The following is a 12,053-nucleotide window of genomic DNA, read 5'->3' as shown; positions in this document are numbered from 1 at the left end:
CATGCAAACAGATTTTAATAGTGTTTCTTCAATTACACCTATGTTTAAATATACTTTTTTTTTTAAATTAATGAACAAAGGTACATTAAGGTTAAAAAAATCCCAGCTGGGTAATTAAATATGGATTTCCACAGAAGTATTTTGCCAAAAAATATTTTTTTGAACGTGAACTGTAGGGAAAAAACATGCCTCTTCTGTACATATTTATATTGATAAACTCACAAGAGGCACAAGAATGGATCAGCTGGTGGATTCAGCCTTATACTATGTCATCGAGTGACAGAAGCACATAAGACAAAGAGACGAAAGAATTGAAAAGGGCTTTTGGATTGTTCACAAGGTTAACGTATTAGCGAAAACAACAACTTTGTCACTTTGCCATAAAGATGTGCAAAAGTGTCGTAAGAGGAACACGAAAATTCTAACCAGTGATTGGTTGATTTAAATCTGACTCTAAAACAGTAACGCCGCCCTAAGGATCTGCAGCGTTTATATTATATTACTTCAGACCCCGCAGTTGCCACTCCCCGCATACTTCGCTGCTGCCATTTGCAAGGTTAACTCCGCTCATCTTGGATGTCACGGTGAAAACATCGAGCCACTCGGAGAAGCTGTTCTGCGCTGTGATTGGTTGCCGTGCCGTGCCGTGGTTTAAACAAGTTAAAAACGGTTTCAGCGGGTTATTGGGAGAATAGCTGTTGTCTTCCTCACTTCTAGAGCCGAAGTACAAACGTAGGGATTATTACTAGTTCGTTTTTGTTTAGTGCAGATATGCGATTGATTTAGTTTTTTTTTTATTTTTTTTTTTTTACTATAAATAACAGACCAACGGTCTTCGTTGACGTAAAGAAACGCGGATACTAAAGGTAAATATTGATGCTCGTCTATGTTTGTAAACGTTACAACGTTAACATTTTAACGTTAGTCTTCTGGTGGTTTTTGGAGTAGATAGAAATTGAAACGTTATTGCTAGTGTTACTTACAACTCAAAAGTCTGTTTTGTTTTTTTCTCGGTTAAATCGCGGCCGTTTGTAGTTTTCCTTATGATTTTCTTACAAATCTCCCCTCCCCCACGCTAGCATACTGCACTTTGAAACCGATAGTTGCTATTGTTAACTTTATCTACGTCATTTTTTCCTAAGTACTTCAAATGTATTGATGCTATCTTTGGGTTATTGTAGGTGGAAGTGCAGAAAATTACAAGTATTGCAATACTTCGACGAATTCATACTGCGTGTGAATTGACGCCACAGCGATTTCAGGTTATTTTTGTGCATAGTCGCTTCCGGAAGTGTGCATAATTTGTTTGGAAATTTTAAAATATAAGGTTTAATAATTATAAACATAAATCTCTTGGTTATAGACCATTGTGAAAAGAATAATAACTGAACATAACAGTTTAGTTAATAATGTTTATTTTGAACGTAAGGTAAAATGCCCCTTTTACAACATTTAAGTCTTATGATCACTGTTGTCATTTACAGAGGAGGTTTTGTCATTGTAGCATCTACAAAAGTGCAAACAGCATAACATACATAGTGTAGTATTTAAAGTAAAAAAATATTATTAAATATATGCTATTAAATACAGTATCTAAGGCAGAACAGTAATCAAAGGAACAAAATGGTGATGAAAAAACAGTTCAGCATCAATTGAAAGGTATTGTTTTACTTCAGGGTTTAATGAGCTTGAACATTTTTATTTGTTAATGGAGAAAGGAATTTACAATATCTTTTTATTCTTCAGTTCTAAAATATTTTTCTGTTTTGCAAAGCACAGTTAAACCCAAGCATACTCACTTCACTTTAGATTTAGTTGTTTTAATTCAACAAAGGTTGTTCCTGATTGAAATGTCATGTCTCCCAAAAGATAATGCTGTTGCAGTTTTTCTGTGTAAAAAATCTATACAAATTGTAGCATAATGCTGCAAAAAAGGCATTTACTTATATTGCATTGTGAAAGTTGTTTTTTTTTTACAGGTATTTCACAGCAGCCATCAACTAACTCAAAAAATAAATGAAAGTACCACATGACAATGCATTTCATTAAAAAGTTGCACTTGCTGTGGAAATTAGCAATCATATGATGTTTAAAATCTACTGTTAAAAAAAAAAAAAGAAGAACATACTGGACATGTTGCAATTTTTATGATAAACTCCAATAAATGTATGCTAAGACACACAGGACAAGTGCTTTATTAGTTTGGGAATTGGATAAATTATCCAAGTTAAGTTTTTCAACTGTGTTTTCCCATTCAATGTCACTCTTAAATTTAAATTTCAATATAATTATTGGTTGAAGTTTTATAAACTTTATGAATCATTCTTTGAATCATTATTGAAGTCTTAAGAACTTCCAAAAAAAACACATGTAGTGAAAACAAGAAAAAAAAAATGGAGCCTTTTTCCCAACATGCAGCTCCTCGGATGAACTAAATAATTTCTGGAAGTAAATTAAATAGAACCACCATTGCAGTTTTTAACAGAGATGTACAGTAAATCAACTTGCAGTTCTGTACTTACTTTACAACTCACTATTTTTGGTAAGACATTGACCTGGATAGCTAGTGTAACAAAGCTCACATTCTGTGAAAGCATATGCGATCTAGTCAACAGTTTAATAATCACTCGACTTTCTCTCTACAGCTGCCACCATGAACTCCGTGCTGCCGTCAGTGCGCTCCCTCGCGGAGATGTTTGTGGGAAAGACGCAGGAATTCATCAATGAGATCGAAAATGTCCACATGGTGTGGCTCGAAGAGATACAACAAGAAGCAAATCGCATGTTCTCTAGGTAGGCTTACCTTATTGCAGTGAAGGTCTGCTAAATGGATTCTTGCCAAACTTTTTTTTTTTTTTGTTAACGTACATCTCTCTCTTTCTCTCATTTTTTTCAGAGACTTTAATGCTGAACCAGAACTAATGCCGAAAACGCCATCACAGAAAAAGAACAGTCGCAGGAGGCGGGTGTCTGCAGGGCGCCAAGAGGAAAGTCAAGCAAGGAGGTTTGTTTGATAATTTCTTTTCATGAAGGGCAATGACCTTCATAAAAAGGTCATTACCCCTTTTAATGACAGAAGCAGAAACTGAAGACACTGTTATGACACTGCCACAGACACAGGTATGTTGTACCTGTGTCTGTCGCAGCTTTTTATGTTTTGTGTTGCAACTTCTTGTGTTTGTGTTGCATGTGACGCAGGTTCTCAAAGGGAAAGCGTAGCAATCTTCGTGGATCATCTGTTAAACCTTTCAACTTGATTCCTGAAGAAGAAGCGATCTCTGAGGTCTCAACCTCTAAGGCTAGTAACCCTCCAAAACCAAAACGTGCTACCCGTAAAAACAAACAGACGAAGCCTGAAGATGTAGATGAAAGCTTGTCATTCAGTGACAGCAGCAAGCAGGAAGATGTGCAGAACAAGAAGCAAGAGCTGGTGAAGGAAGAGGATGAAGTGGACAAAATTCAAAAAGTTAATGCAGAAACCAAATCTGACAATGCAAGCATCACTTCTCAGTCTCCTCCGAAGATTCGTTCAGCGGAGTTGGTCGTCAACATCTCAGCAGAGGATCGCTTGTCTGCAGAACTTGCTAATAAGCCAGAGGCGTCTCCGGGTCGTACAGCTACAAAGATAGCAATAGCTGCAGCTGATCGGAGGTCAAGGCGGAGCTCTGCACGCTGCTCCCTCAAATTGCGGCACTCACTGGCTGGTCTTCGGCACAGTATGACACAGGAATCCATCCGCCGGGCTTCACGCCGCTCTATGCTCAAGAGGATGTCTACTCGAATGGGCACCTCTACAAGCAGCAGCAGCAACACTGGTGGTGAGCTATTTAATCTCCCAAATGCAGACATCTTCAACAGATTCTTCCTCACTTTGATTAAACTTCTTTCTCGTCTTTGATTTTCTTTTCTTTTTTGTTTGCGTAGGATCAAGCGCCTTAATGGAATCTGCAGATGAGGATAATGAGGAAGTGTGAGTAAAACGGCTTTCTTTGCATTTAATATCAATTTTTCATTTGGGAAGTTTACATTCTTTTGTGCATTTACAGTTGTAGGAATGGAAATGGCTCTGAGGTTAACAAAATGGGGGTTCACAATTCTGTTTTAAATTCTAAGCTGATGTTTCTCAGAAATTGCATCTGTTCAAAATAAATCACAAAAATGTTCTTTTCTGAAAAATTACGTTTTAATAGATGAGCTTTTTTTGCCCATCTGGTGGAAATGAATCTTTTCATTGAGGATGTGTGATATGTGACTGCTAATGAAAGCTGCTTTTTATTTTTATGTGCATATTACATGTTGTGTTTATGTACAGTACTGCAAATGGTGAAAAGTCCTAGTATTAATGCATTCAACACATTTGATTTAGAGCCGATAAGTTTATTCACATCATATTTACTTCATGAATAGTTAAAATGTTCCATTGTATTTCTATTCTTTGTAAAGATTCCTGAAGTACCACCAGTGGTACAGTAGAACCATGGCTTTTTCTTGTCTTTTTATAATCTACCCTCATCCACCAGATGCTGCAATTTAATTCATGAGGCAGTATCCAGTGTCCCTCATCTATACTATTTTATTCACTTTAGCAGCAAAGCAGAAACTGAAGACATTGTTGATGACTTGCCGGAAAAAGCAAGTGAAGCTTCAAAGGTAGCTTGTCTTTGTTTAGTGTGTTTAACTTATTCCTTTGAGTTGTCTTCTATGTAATTTCTTCCTCTCTTTCCTTCAAACAAGCCTGAAAGCGGTCGTGAAGTCCCTGTGCCTGCTGTTGAGCGCGTAACTCGCTCTGTAGCTGCTAATTCTCCCAAACTGGCTCCTCCTCCGTTGTTTTGCTCTGTGGTTAAAATGAGCACTCCTGCCAAAAAGTCTGGTATGAGATCCTGTCATAGTTTTGCTTTTACTCTGTTGATTATGATTTTCCCTGTAAAAAAACACAAATTCTTAAAATATTTTTGTCTCCTTTCTAGTGGAAGTATCTTGAAATTGAATAAGAAAAAACTAACTTACAAAAAAACTTTAAATAATCTGCCTCTGTAACTAGTTTGTTACTCGGTAGTAAAGAATTGTTGACTTAAAACGATCTCCTATATCTTGTTGAAAAGTCACTTGTGCATTATTTGTATCTTGGGTATAATAAGATAGTTGCACTAGAAACTAGACCAAAAATACTTAAGAATTAGGATTTTGTGTTTTTTGCAGTGTTGAACTACCACGCAACTTTTCTGATGGTATTAAATTGATGTTTGCATTTTTTTCATTCAGTGGCTGCTGCTAGGAAACAAAGCCAGGCAACTCAAAGGTGTGTGTGTTCAGTTTTAGTGTGATGTGTGTGTTTTGTTTTTTTTAACACTTGGACTTGGGTATTGTCCCAAATTGCAAAGAAATAAGAGTACTGTCATGTTAGCAATAATAAAGACATGTCAGTGCTGTGTATAACATTTTATACATATATATGCAAATTAACTTAGCATTTTTGTTTTTCTGTCTTTAGATCGAGCCTCAGCACAAAACGAAAGGCCCCAGACACTGAGTACAGCCCCACGAAGCGCTTCTCTCCACCGAAGAAAAGCCAAAGTGTACGACACAACAATCTTATTGGGGCGGTTTTTAAACTATTAAGTGGGTTTATTATTGAAGTAATACATGGAACATTGTCTTCTCTCCAATATGTAGACAATGAAACCAAGCATGAGAGCTTTTCTTCACACTGTGAATAAGAATCAGATGCTGATGATGACCCCTAGCTCCATTGGCCGAACCGCCGTGATAAAATCCTTTATCAAACAGGCCACTCCTCTGAAAGTTGATCCTAAAGTAAGTTTCACTCTCACTGACGGTGCCAAATTAATACTGTTAATTAAGACTGTTGCTACTAAAATGTTTCACCACTGTTGTGATTTCTGATTGTTTAAAGAACTGGTAAAGCTTTACTTGTCCTCGGAAATTAAGAAACCCCCTCGCAAATTCATTTATTACATTATAGCAACAGGCCATTTCAAATACATGATAAAAACAGCAAACATTATAATAAAGGAAAAGGATGAAAATTTGCAAAACAGACTCAAATTAATGATCCCGTTATCAACCAAAGGTAACTGTAAGCAACTGGATTTTAGCCTCAATTTAAAGCATTTTTTCAGTTTTATGGAAATTTTTTTCTGGATTTGTGGTGTATAGTAAGCTGAATGCTGATTCTCCATGTTTGGTTCTGATTGTGGGGATCCAGAGAAGGTCAGAACCAGAACTGGTCTGTAAGGTTGATACAATAACAGATATTTGTTATATTATAGTGCTAATCCTCTTAGTGATTTCTAAACCAGCTAAAGTATTTTAAAGCATGTCCTCTGAGATACAGGTAGCCAGTGTAAGGACCTTAGAACTGGGCCGATGTTTTAATAGTTTGTGAGAACGCAAACAGAAGCGTTCTGATTGACATTTAGGCAGACCTGTGAAAAGTCTTTTACTAATACGTTTGACTAGCAAAACCCTTTAACTTGGGCTCTGAGGTGATATCCCATCTTGTCCAGTCAGAATAAATCACACAAGTTCTTCATTATGAGTTAATTGCATCTCATCACTGAAGTTTTAGTCTGTGTGTTTCCTAACAAGGCAAAAGAACAACAACCTTGAAATCCTATTAACATTTGTGCCAGTTTGCTTTAGTTGCAAAATTTTGGCTTAAATGTTTTTGTTTCTTCCTCAGATAAACATGGGGACTGTGGTAAGTGTCATGCTAAAGCACTGTCTGTAGGAATCGGGTGGTGTCTTAACCATAGTGTGAAGGATGAAATTTCACTTGCACAAAAAAAATCCTTCCCCACTGTTGCATCCTAAAGAATGCTTACAAATATAATTTTTGGGGAACACTTCATAAAAATTAAGAAACTAATTTATTTATTCTCTGAAAATGAGGCTAAACGTAGACCTCAAACCCCAAAAGTGAAATGGAGACACTGTTTAGGTGTGGAAGGGGTTGATAGATATAGATATAGTAATATTTCACCATTACCAAACATTAGCTGTATTTTGTTTTGATCACTTCACTCTGGGTGTGTGTGTTTTAAATCTGTTCTTATAGTTTTATTCTAATTTTTAAATCTGCTTTAGGGCCCATTCTGTGCCAGCAAGTGGGGACGATGTCAACAGGAACAATAAAATCCTGACTGTCTAAAACAGACGATTGGAAACAGTGGTAGCCGTTTTCTTTCAGTCTAACATTTTCAGCTAACATTTAAGGTTCAGTTAAATCTGAACCTTGAACATCAGTTCCTCTTGAGTTGTTTCTAGCATATAATGATATATATTTATCAAGTATGAAGTGAGCCTCAAAGTTATAATTCTTTTTGTTAATTGCTGATTAGTCATCTCTCATTTTGTTTGTTTTTCCACACTTTGGAAAAGACTTTTACCCCTCCATCTTGTAAAATAGCCATCTATGCGCTGACAGACCATCAAAGAGAATCTATACATCTTTTGTGAGGCTCTGCTGCTAATTGTCATGAAATTTTATTTACAAATGAAAATGTCCCACAATAAATTTCAAGCATTCACTAGGAGTTTTGGTATTGGTTAAAATGCATCACTACAAATTCAACCCTCCTTTATGGAGTTTGTGCTATCAATACATTTTTGTAACCAAAATGTTTATCAGTATGGCTAAAGCTGAATATTTAGCTTGTAAACAATACTTTTTTTTGCAGAATAACAGATAAATTTGTTTCAGCACAGCTTTGTAGCTTTTTATTTGACATATTCTTCAGTTTTGTTCTACCTCCAAGAGATTGACGTAAAGAAATTCCTGCTACTCTACTGTGTGTGTTTACAAAATGGTTTTCTTTTAGCCTTTTATCAAGTTTGTAAACCACTTCACATATACAGGGATTGTCCCCACATTTACCATTTCTCTTAGTTGCTCTGAGGTTTTGTGCATCCAAATGCAACTTGTGTTTCTAACTCACTGGTTTCTATTTTTTTCCCCTCCTCACAGCCATCTTAATGTTTATCGATAAAATCATTAACTCTTTAAAACTTACATCTAATTGTAACACTTTGTCTTTTATATTTCTGATAATCTGTTTTCTATATATTTTTTTCCTTCTTTCAGACCAAAGAGCGTCACAAGCTGGAGGCTCTTAGAAAGAAGCAGGAACAAGAGGAAGAAAGGATGAGGAAAATGGAGGAAGAAAAGAAGAAAAAGCAGGAAGAGCAGAAGAGGTTTTACCATACTTGGAATAAAATAAAAGTAGTTGTTTTGACAAAGCTGTTTTTATTTAAATTTCACTTTGACAAACTGTTTTCACAGGAAAAGGGAAGACAGGATAAAAAGAGTGTTTGAGGCAAAGGTAAAGGAAGATCTGAGGGAAGAGGAAAAGAAAAAGAAGATTGAACAAAAGATGGCTCAAATTGATGAGAAAAATGATAAAGTATGTAAAAGGTTTGGTGGCTCTTCATTTGCTCCTAGGTTTGTTAATATTGTATTTATTTCTTTGTCTACACAGCGTCAGGCTGAGGAGAAAGCGAAAAAGAAACTGGCAGCAAAGCGTCAAGAAGAGCTGGAGCAAAAGAAAAAGCTAGAAGAAGAAGCTAGAAAGAAAAAGATTCAGCAGGTGAAAACTTTAATTTTTTTCTGTTTTATCCCTGCAATTTTCTCATTTACCACTATAAATATTGTCTTTTTTTCTTTAGTCACCCAACTGAAATGTTTATAAGCTTACTGTATACAAACTGTTTTAAAACATTTTGTATTAAAACATGTTTTAATACAAAAACATTTTATATTTGCCAAGCATGCACACAACAGTCAAATAAAATGGACATTTTAATCCACATGACAAAAGTTAAATATTATTCACCTTCAACATTTTTATTAATTTTTGGAGGATACAAAATTATAAATGTCACCTGCACTTGAAACTCAGGAGGAGGAGAAACGACAGCAGGAGCTGGCCGCCAAAAAGAAAGCGGAGGAGGAGGAACAGCAAACTCGCAAAGCTCTGGAGCGCCAGAGGGAGCAAGAACTGGAGCGGGAACGGCAAGCTGCTGCTGAAAGGTCTGTTAGAAATGAGTGACTGCAATTATTGGTATTCGTTCAGGAAAAAAATACTAAAGTATGTAATTGGTAAAACAAAAGATGTGAAATTTCAATTTCGCTCTGGGATAGGCAATAACAAATTTTGCTGCATGATAAATTGTGATAAACGATAATATTATTGTTTAGAGGCCATTTTAAAATGATACACTCATGTTGACATAATAATCCAGGTTTACCTTCTCAAAAGACCAATAAACTTTAATTTTGTAGAGAACTCTTTAACAGTGGAACTGGAAGATATTCTAAATATCCTGTAAACAAAATTGTTCTTCGAAAAATATTAATCAGAATAGAAATTAGAGCTAATTTTAACTTATCATGCAGTTAATTCATCACTGCGACAGTTATCACAGTAAGTAAGACGGCACCATCACAGAGAGAGGCTGGGATGATGCAGTCTATTTACTTAATCTTTTTCCCCTCCCCTTCTTTCCAACATATTTTAATGGCACTCGCCAAAAAGCAAACAGGTCAAGATGTACGTTGCATTTACCTAAGTTATTTTAGCGATGCCACGTTGTAGTAATTGATTTTTTTTAATGTGTGTGTGCAGAGAACGGGTAGAAAAAGAAAAGGCTCTTGCTTTACAGCGTGAGGTAGAGCGAGCAGCCAGGGAAAAAGAAAAGAGAGAGCTGGAAGAGCAAAGGAAAGCATTGGAAGACAAAAGGAAACTGGTAAGAAATGTTTTCGTCTGTGCTGTGATGCTTTCAGGCCAAATCAAAAAATTATTTTATTGTGAAGACTGGACTATCAGCATTCGAATTTCGGCAGTAGGAAAAATACTTTCTTTTTTGTGCACTGGAAATATTTGACACTCATGAAAATTATTTTAGGAGGAGCAGCAGAGGCTGGCTGCAAAAGAGAAAGCTCTGAAAGAGAGGGAAGAAGCGAAACGGAGAGAAGCTGCTGCTGCTGAGGCACAAGTAAGCTGACGGGCAAAAGTCTGGTGGAAAATCCTTCTAAATTATGTTTTTGTGATGCAAAAATCCTTAAATTGAGATGTTTTTTTGTGCATTTATGTGTTATTGTCTGATCTTACAAACTCAACATTTCTTTTCTCTCCTCTCAATTGTATTAAAGAAGTTGCTGAATAAAACAGTTGACCTTGAGGTAAGCATTACTCAAATTTAGAGCTTGCATTCACTCATTCAGTGATTACAAGCTAAGAACTTGTATACAAAGTTCTGTTTTGTTTTTCTTTTAACTCAGTTTATGCTGTCAGTTTTCATGCAACTTGCATGTATTTTTTCCCTGACCTACTGTTGTCTTTATTTTGTGGTTTGTTTTCTTTTTTTCATTCTCCCAGTACTCTGTAATGAAAACGCCAGCAGGGAAGGGTGGTCTAAATGTTACTGTGGACTTGCAGGTATTTTTTATTTTTTTTAAAGGTTTTTGACACAGGTTTTCTAAAAGCTTCTACTTTGTAACTTCTACTTTTCATCACCAAGCCTCATTGTGTGCTTTCCACTTTCTCCCTGCAGGAAATGTCAGTTCAGTCGTACGCCATCACTCCTGACGGTGGAAATAAGATGCTGACTATTTCAAAAAATCCAGAGGATTACGGAATGGACCAGAACAGCGATGATTCAACAGATGATGAATCTGCCCCGAGAAAACCCATTCCCTCTTGGGCCGAAGGTGTGTATAAGCAGTTAGATTATTTATATTGCAAAATTTAAAAGCAAGAACCCCATTTTTTGTCTGGGGTTCTTGGTTGATTTTTGCAACCCCACCAGTGTAGGGCTTTCTAAATATTAGTTTGTGCATGTTCTTCTGCACATAATGCTTATATGCCATTTCAAAACTGTCAAACTATTTTTACTTTTCCAGGTGCCAATCTGAAGCAGCTAATGGGGAAGCAGTACTTCAACCCTATTGATGTGGACTCCATCTTTGGGCCCATTGAGCCACTCAGACTGGAGAACATATTTTACAAAAGCAAACCACGTTTCTTTAAACGCACCAGCTCTGCAGTGTGGCACTCTCCTCCAACTGGAGGGAAGTGAGACCTTTTAAGTGAAAACAGTGTGGCGTTTGCTGCTGTATTAAAATTGTTTTAAATCTGTATCAAATAAAGTTTTTCCATTGTAATTTTTTTTTTTTTTTTTTAGAGGTTTTCTAATAGTAAGAAAACATGATTTAGAGCTAGTTTGAGTTAGTAATGTAGGAAAAAAAACAACATACAGTACTGAGAATGTGGAAAGTTATTTTGCTTGGTTGCATGTTTAGGCCCAAGCAGTGAAATCGCTGCAAAGGCCTATTGTAGTCACGCTGCTATGATTCTTCCATCAAATTAATTGGCTTTTTAGAGGCCTTGACGTATCTGAAAACCCACCAAAGTTGGTGGTCTGTGAAAAATGACATAGTGGAATACTTTGATGGATGCTATGGAACATTGCCTGGCATAAAAATTATGGTTTTCTAGAAAGATGTAGACTTTTTTTCCTGCACCACTGCTTGAAGAAAGAAGAAAGTGTCTTCTAAAAACTACCAGCAGGTTTGGGAGTTGATTTTCAACCTGAAAAAGTCCAACTAGCTCATCTGTAATAACACCAGCCCACACCAGAACTCTGCCTTCACCTTGCAAGCATCTGATCACATTTGATTCTTCTCAAATCTTTGGTGGTTAATTAACTTTTTTGTTTTTGTCTTGTGACCCTGTTCACTATTTGCAGCAAAATGTTTGATAGTTCTGTGATCATGCCCCAATATCTTAGCAATTCAAGAGTGCTGCAGGACTTTTTTTTTTTTTTTTTTTTTTTTTTTACAGTTTTGGACTTCATTCACTTAAATAACTTTCTTTTTTTTTTTGGCCCATTTTGCCTAAGGAAAAGAAGCTGCCTAATTATGCACACCTTGATGTAGGCTGTTGAGATCCTACTAATCTCACCTTAAATATCTGGAGATTATAGTGCCTGGTGTGTTTTTCTTTTAATATTTTCTTATAGCAAACTTTATGCTG

The 12,053-nt window shown here is 36.2% G+C and overlaps 1 protein-coding gene across 7 annotated transcripts; it reads left to right on the top strand.

The window, feature by feature from the left end:
• The first annotated feature begins 630 nt into the window (after positions 1–630).
• Positions 631–11,182, top strand: incenp (inner centromere protein). 7 transcript variants are annotated; one of them, XM_028002563.1, is made up of 21 exons: positions 631–866; positions 2,646–2,793; positions 2,897–3,004; positions 3,199–3,818; positions 3,925–3,970; positions 4,590–4,650; positions 4,735–4,870; positions 5,263–5,299; positions 5,492–5,576; positions 5,674–5,814; positions 6,704–6,721; positions 8,105–8,214; positions 8,303–8,423; positions 8,499–8,606; positions 8,919–9,049; positions 9,645–9,765; positions 9,925–10,014; positions 10,172–10,201; positions 10,398–10,457; positions 10,573–10,729; positions 10,922–11,103. In XM_028002563.1, exons 2-21 carry the CDS (start codon positions 2,654–2,656, stop codon positions 11,095–11,097), a joined length of 2,496 nt encoding a protein of 831 aa, XP_027858364.1. In that variant the 5' UTR covers positions 631–866; positions 2,646–2,653; the 3' UTR covers positions 11,098–11,103. The 7 variants fall into 7 exon arrangements, with proteins under 7 accessions (XP_027858364.1, XP_027858348.1, XP_027858340.1 ...); XM_028002581.1 differs by having other exon boundaries at positions 633–866; positions 4,587–4,650; positions 8,303–8,342; XM_028002554.1 differs by having other exon boundaries at positions 633–866; positions 4,587–4,650.
• Positions 11,183–12,053: the final 871 nt, after the last annotated feature.

This window comes from Xiphophorus couchianus, chromosome 2, assembly GCF_001444195.1.
Source record: "Xiphophorus couchianus chromosome 2, X_couchianus-1.0, whole genome shotgun sequence".
NCBI classification, from domain to species: Eukaryota; Metazoa; Chordata; class Actinopteri; order Cyprinodontiformes; family Poeciliidae; genus Xiphophorus; species Xiphophorus couchianus.
Note: the sequence above shows the minus strand (reverse complement) of the source record. Positions and strands in the feature narration are given on the sequence as shown.

Coding starts and splice junctions, on each gene's coding strand:
- incenp (XM_028002529.1), top strand. CDS start 2,654: ATGAACTCCGTGCTGCCGTCAGTGCGCTCCCTCGCGGAGATGTTTGTG. Junction 8,215..8,302: donor AAGCAGGAAGAGCAGAAGAG/GTTTTACCATAC, acceptor CTGTTTTCACAG/GAAAAGGGAAGACAGGATAA. Junction 8,607..8,918: donor GAAAGAAAAAGATTCAGCAG/GTGAAAACTTTA, acceptor CTTGAAACTCAG/GAGGAGGAGAAACGACAGCA.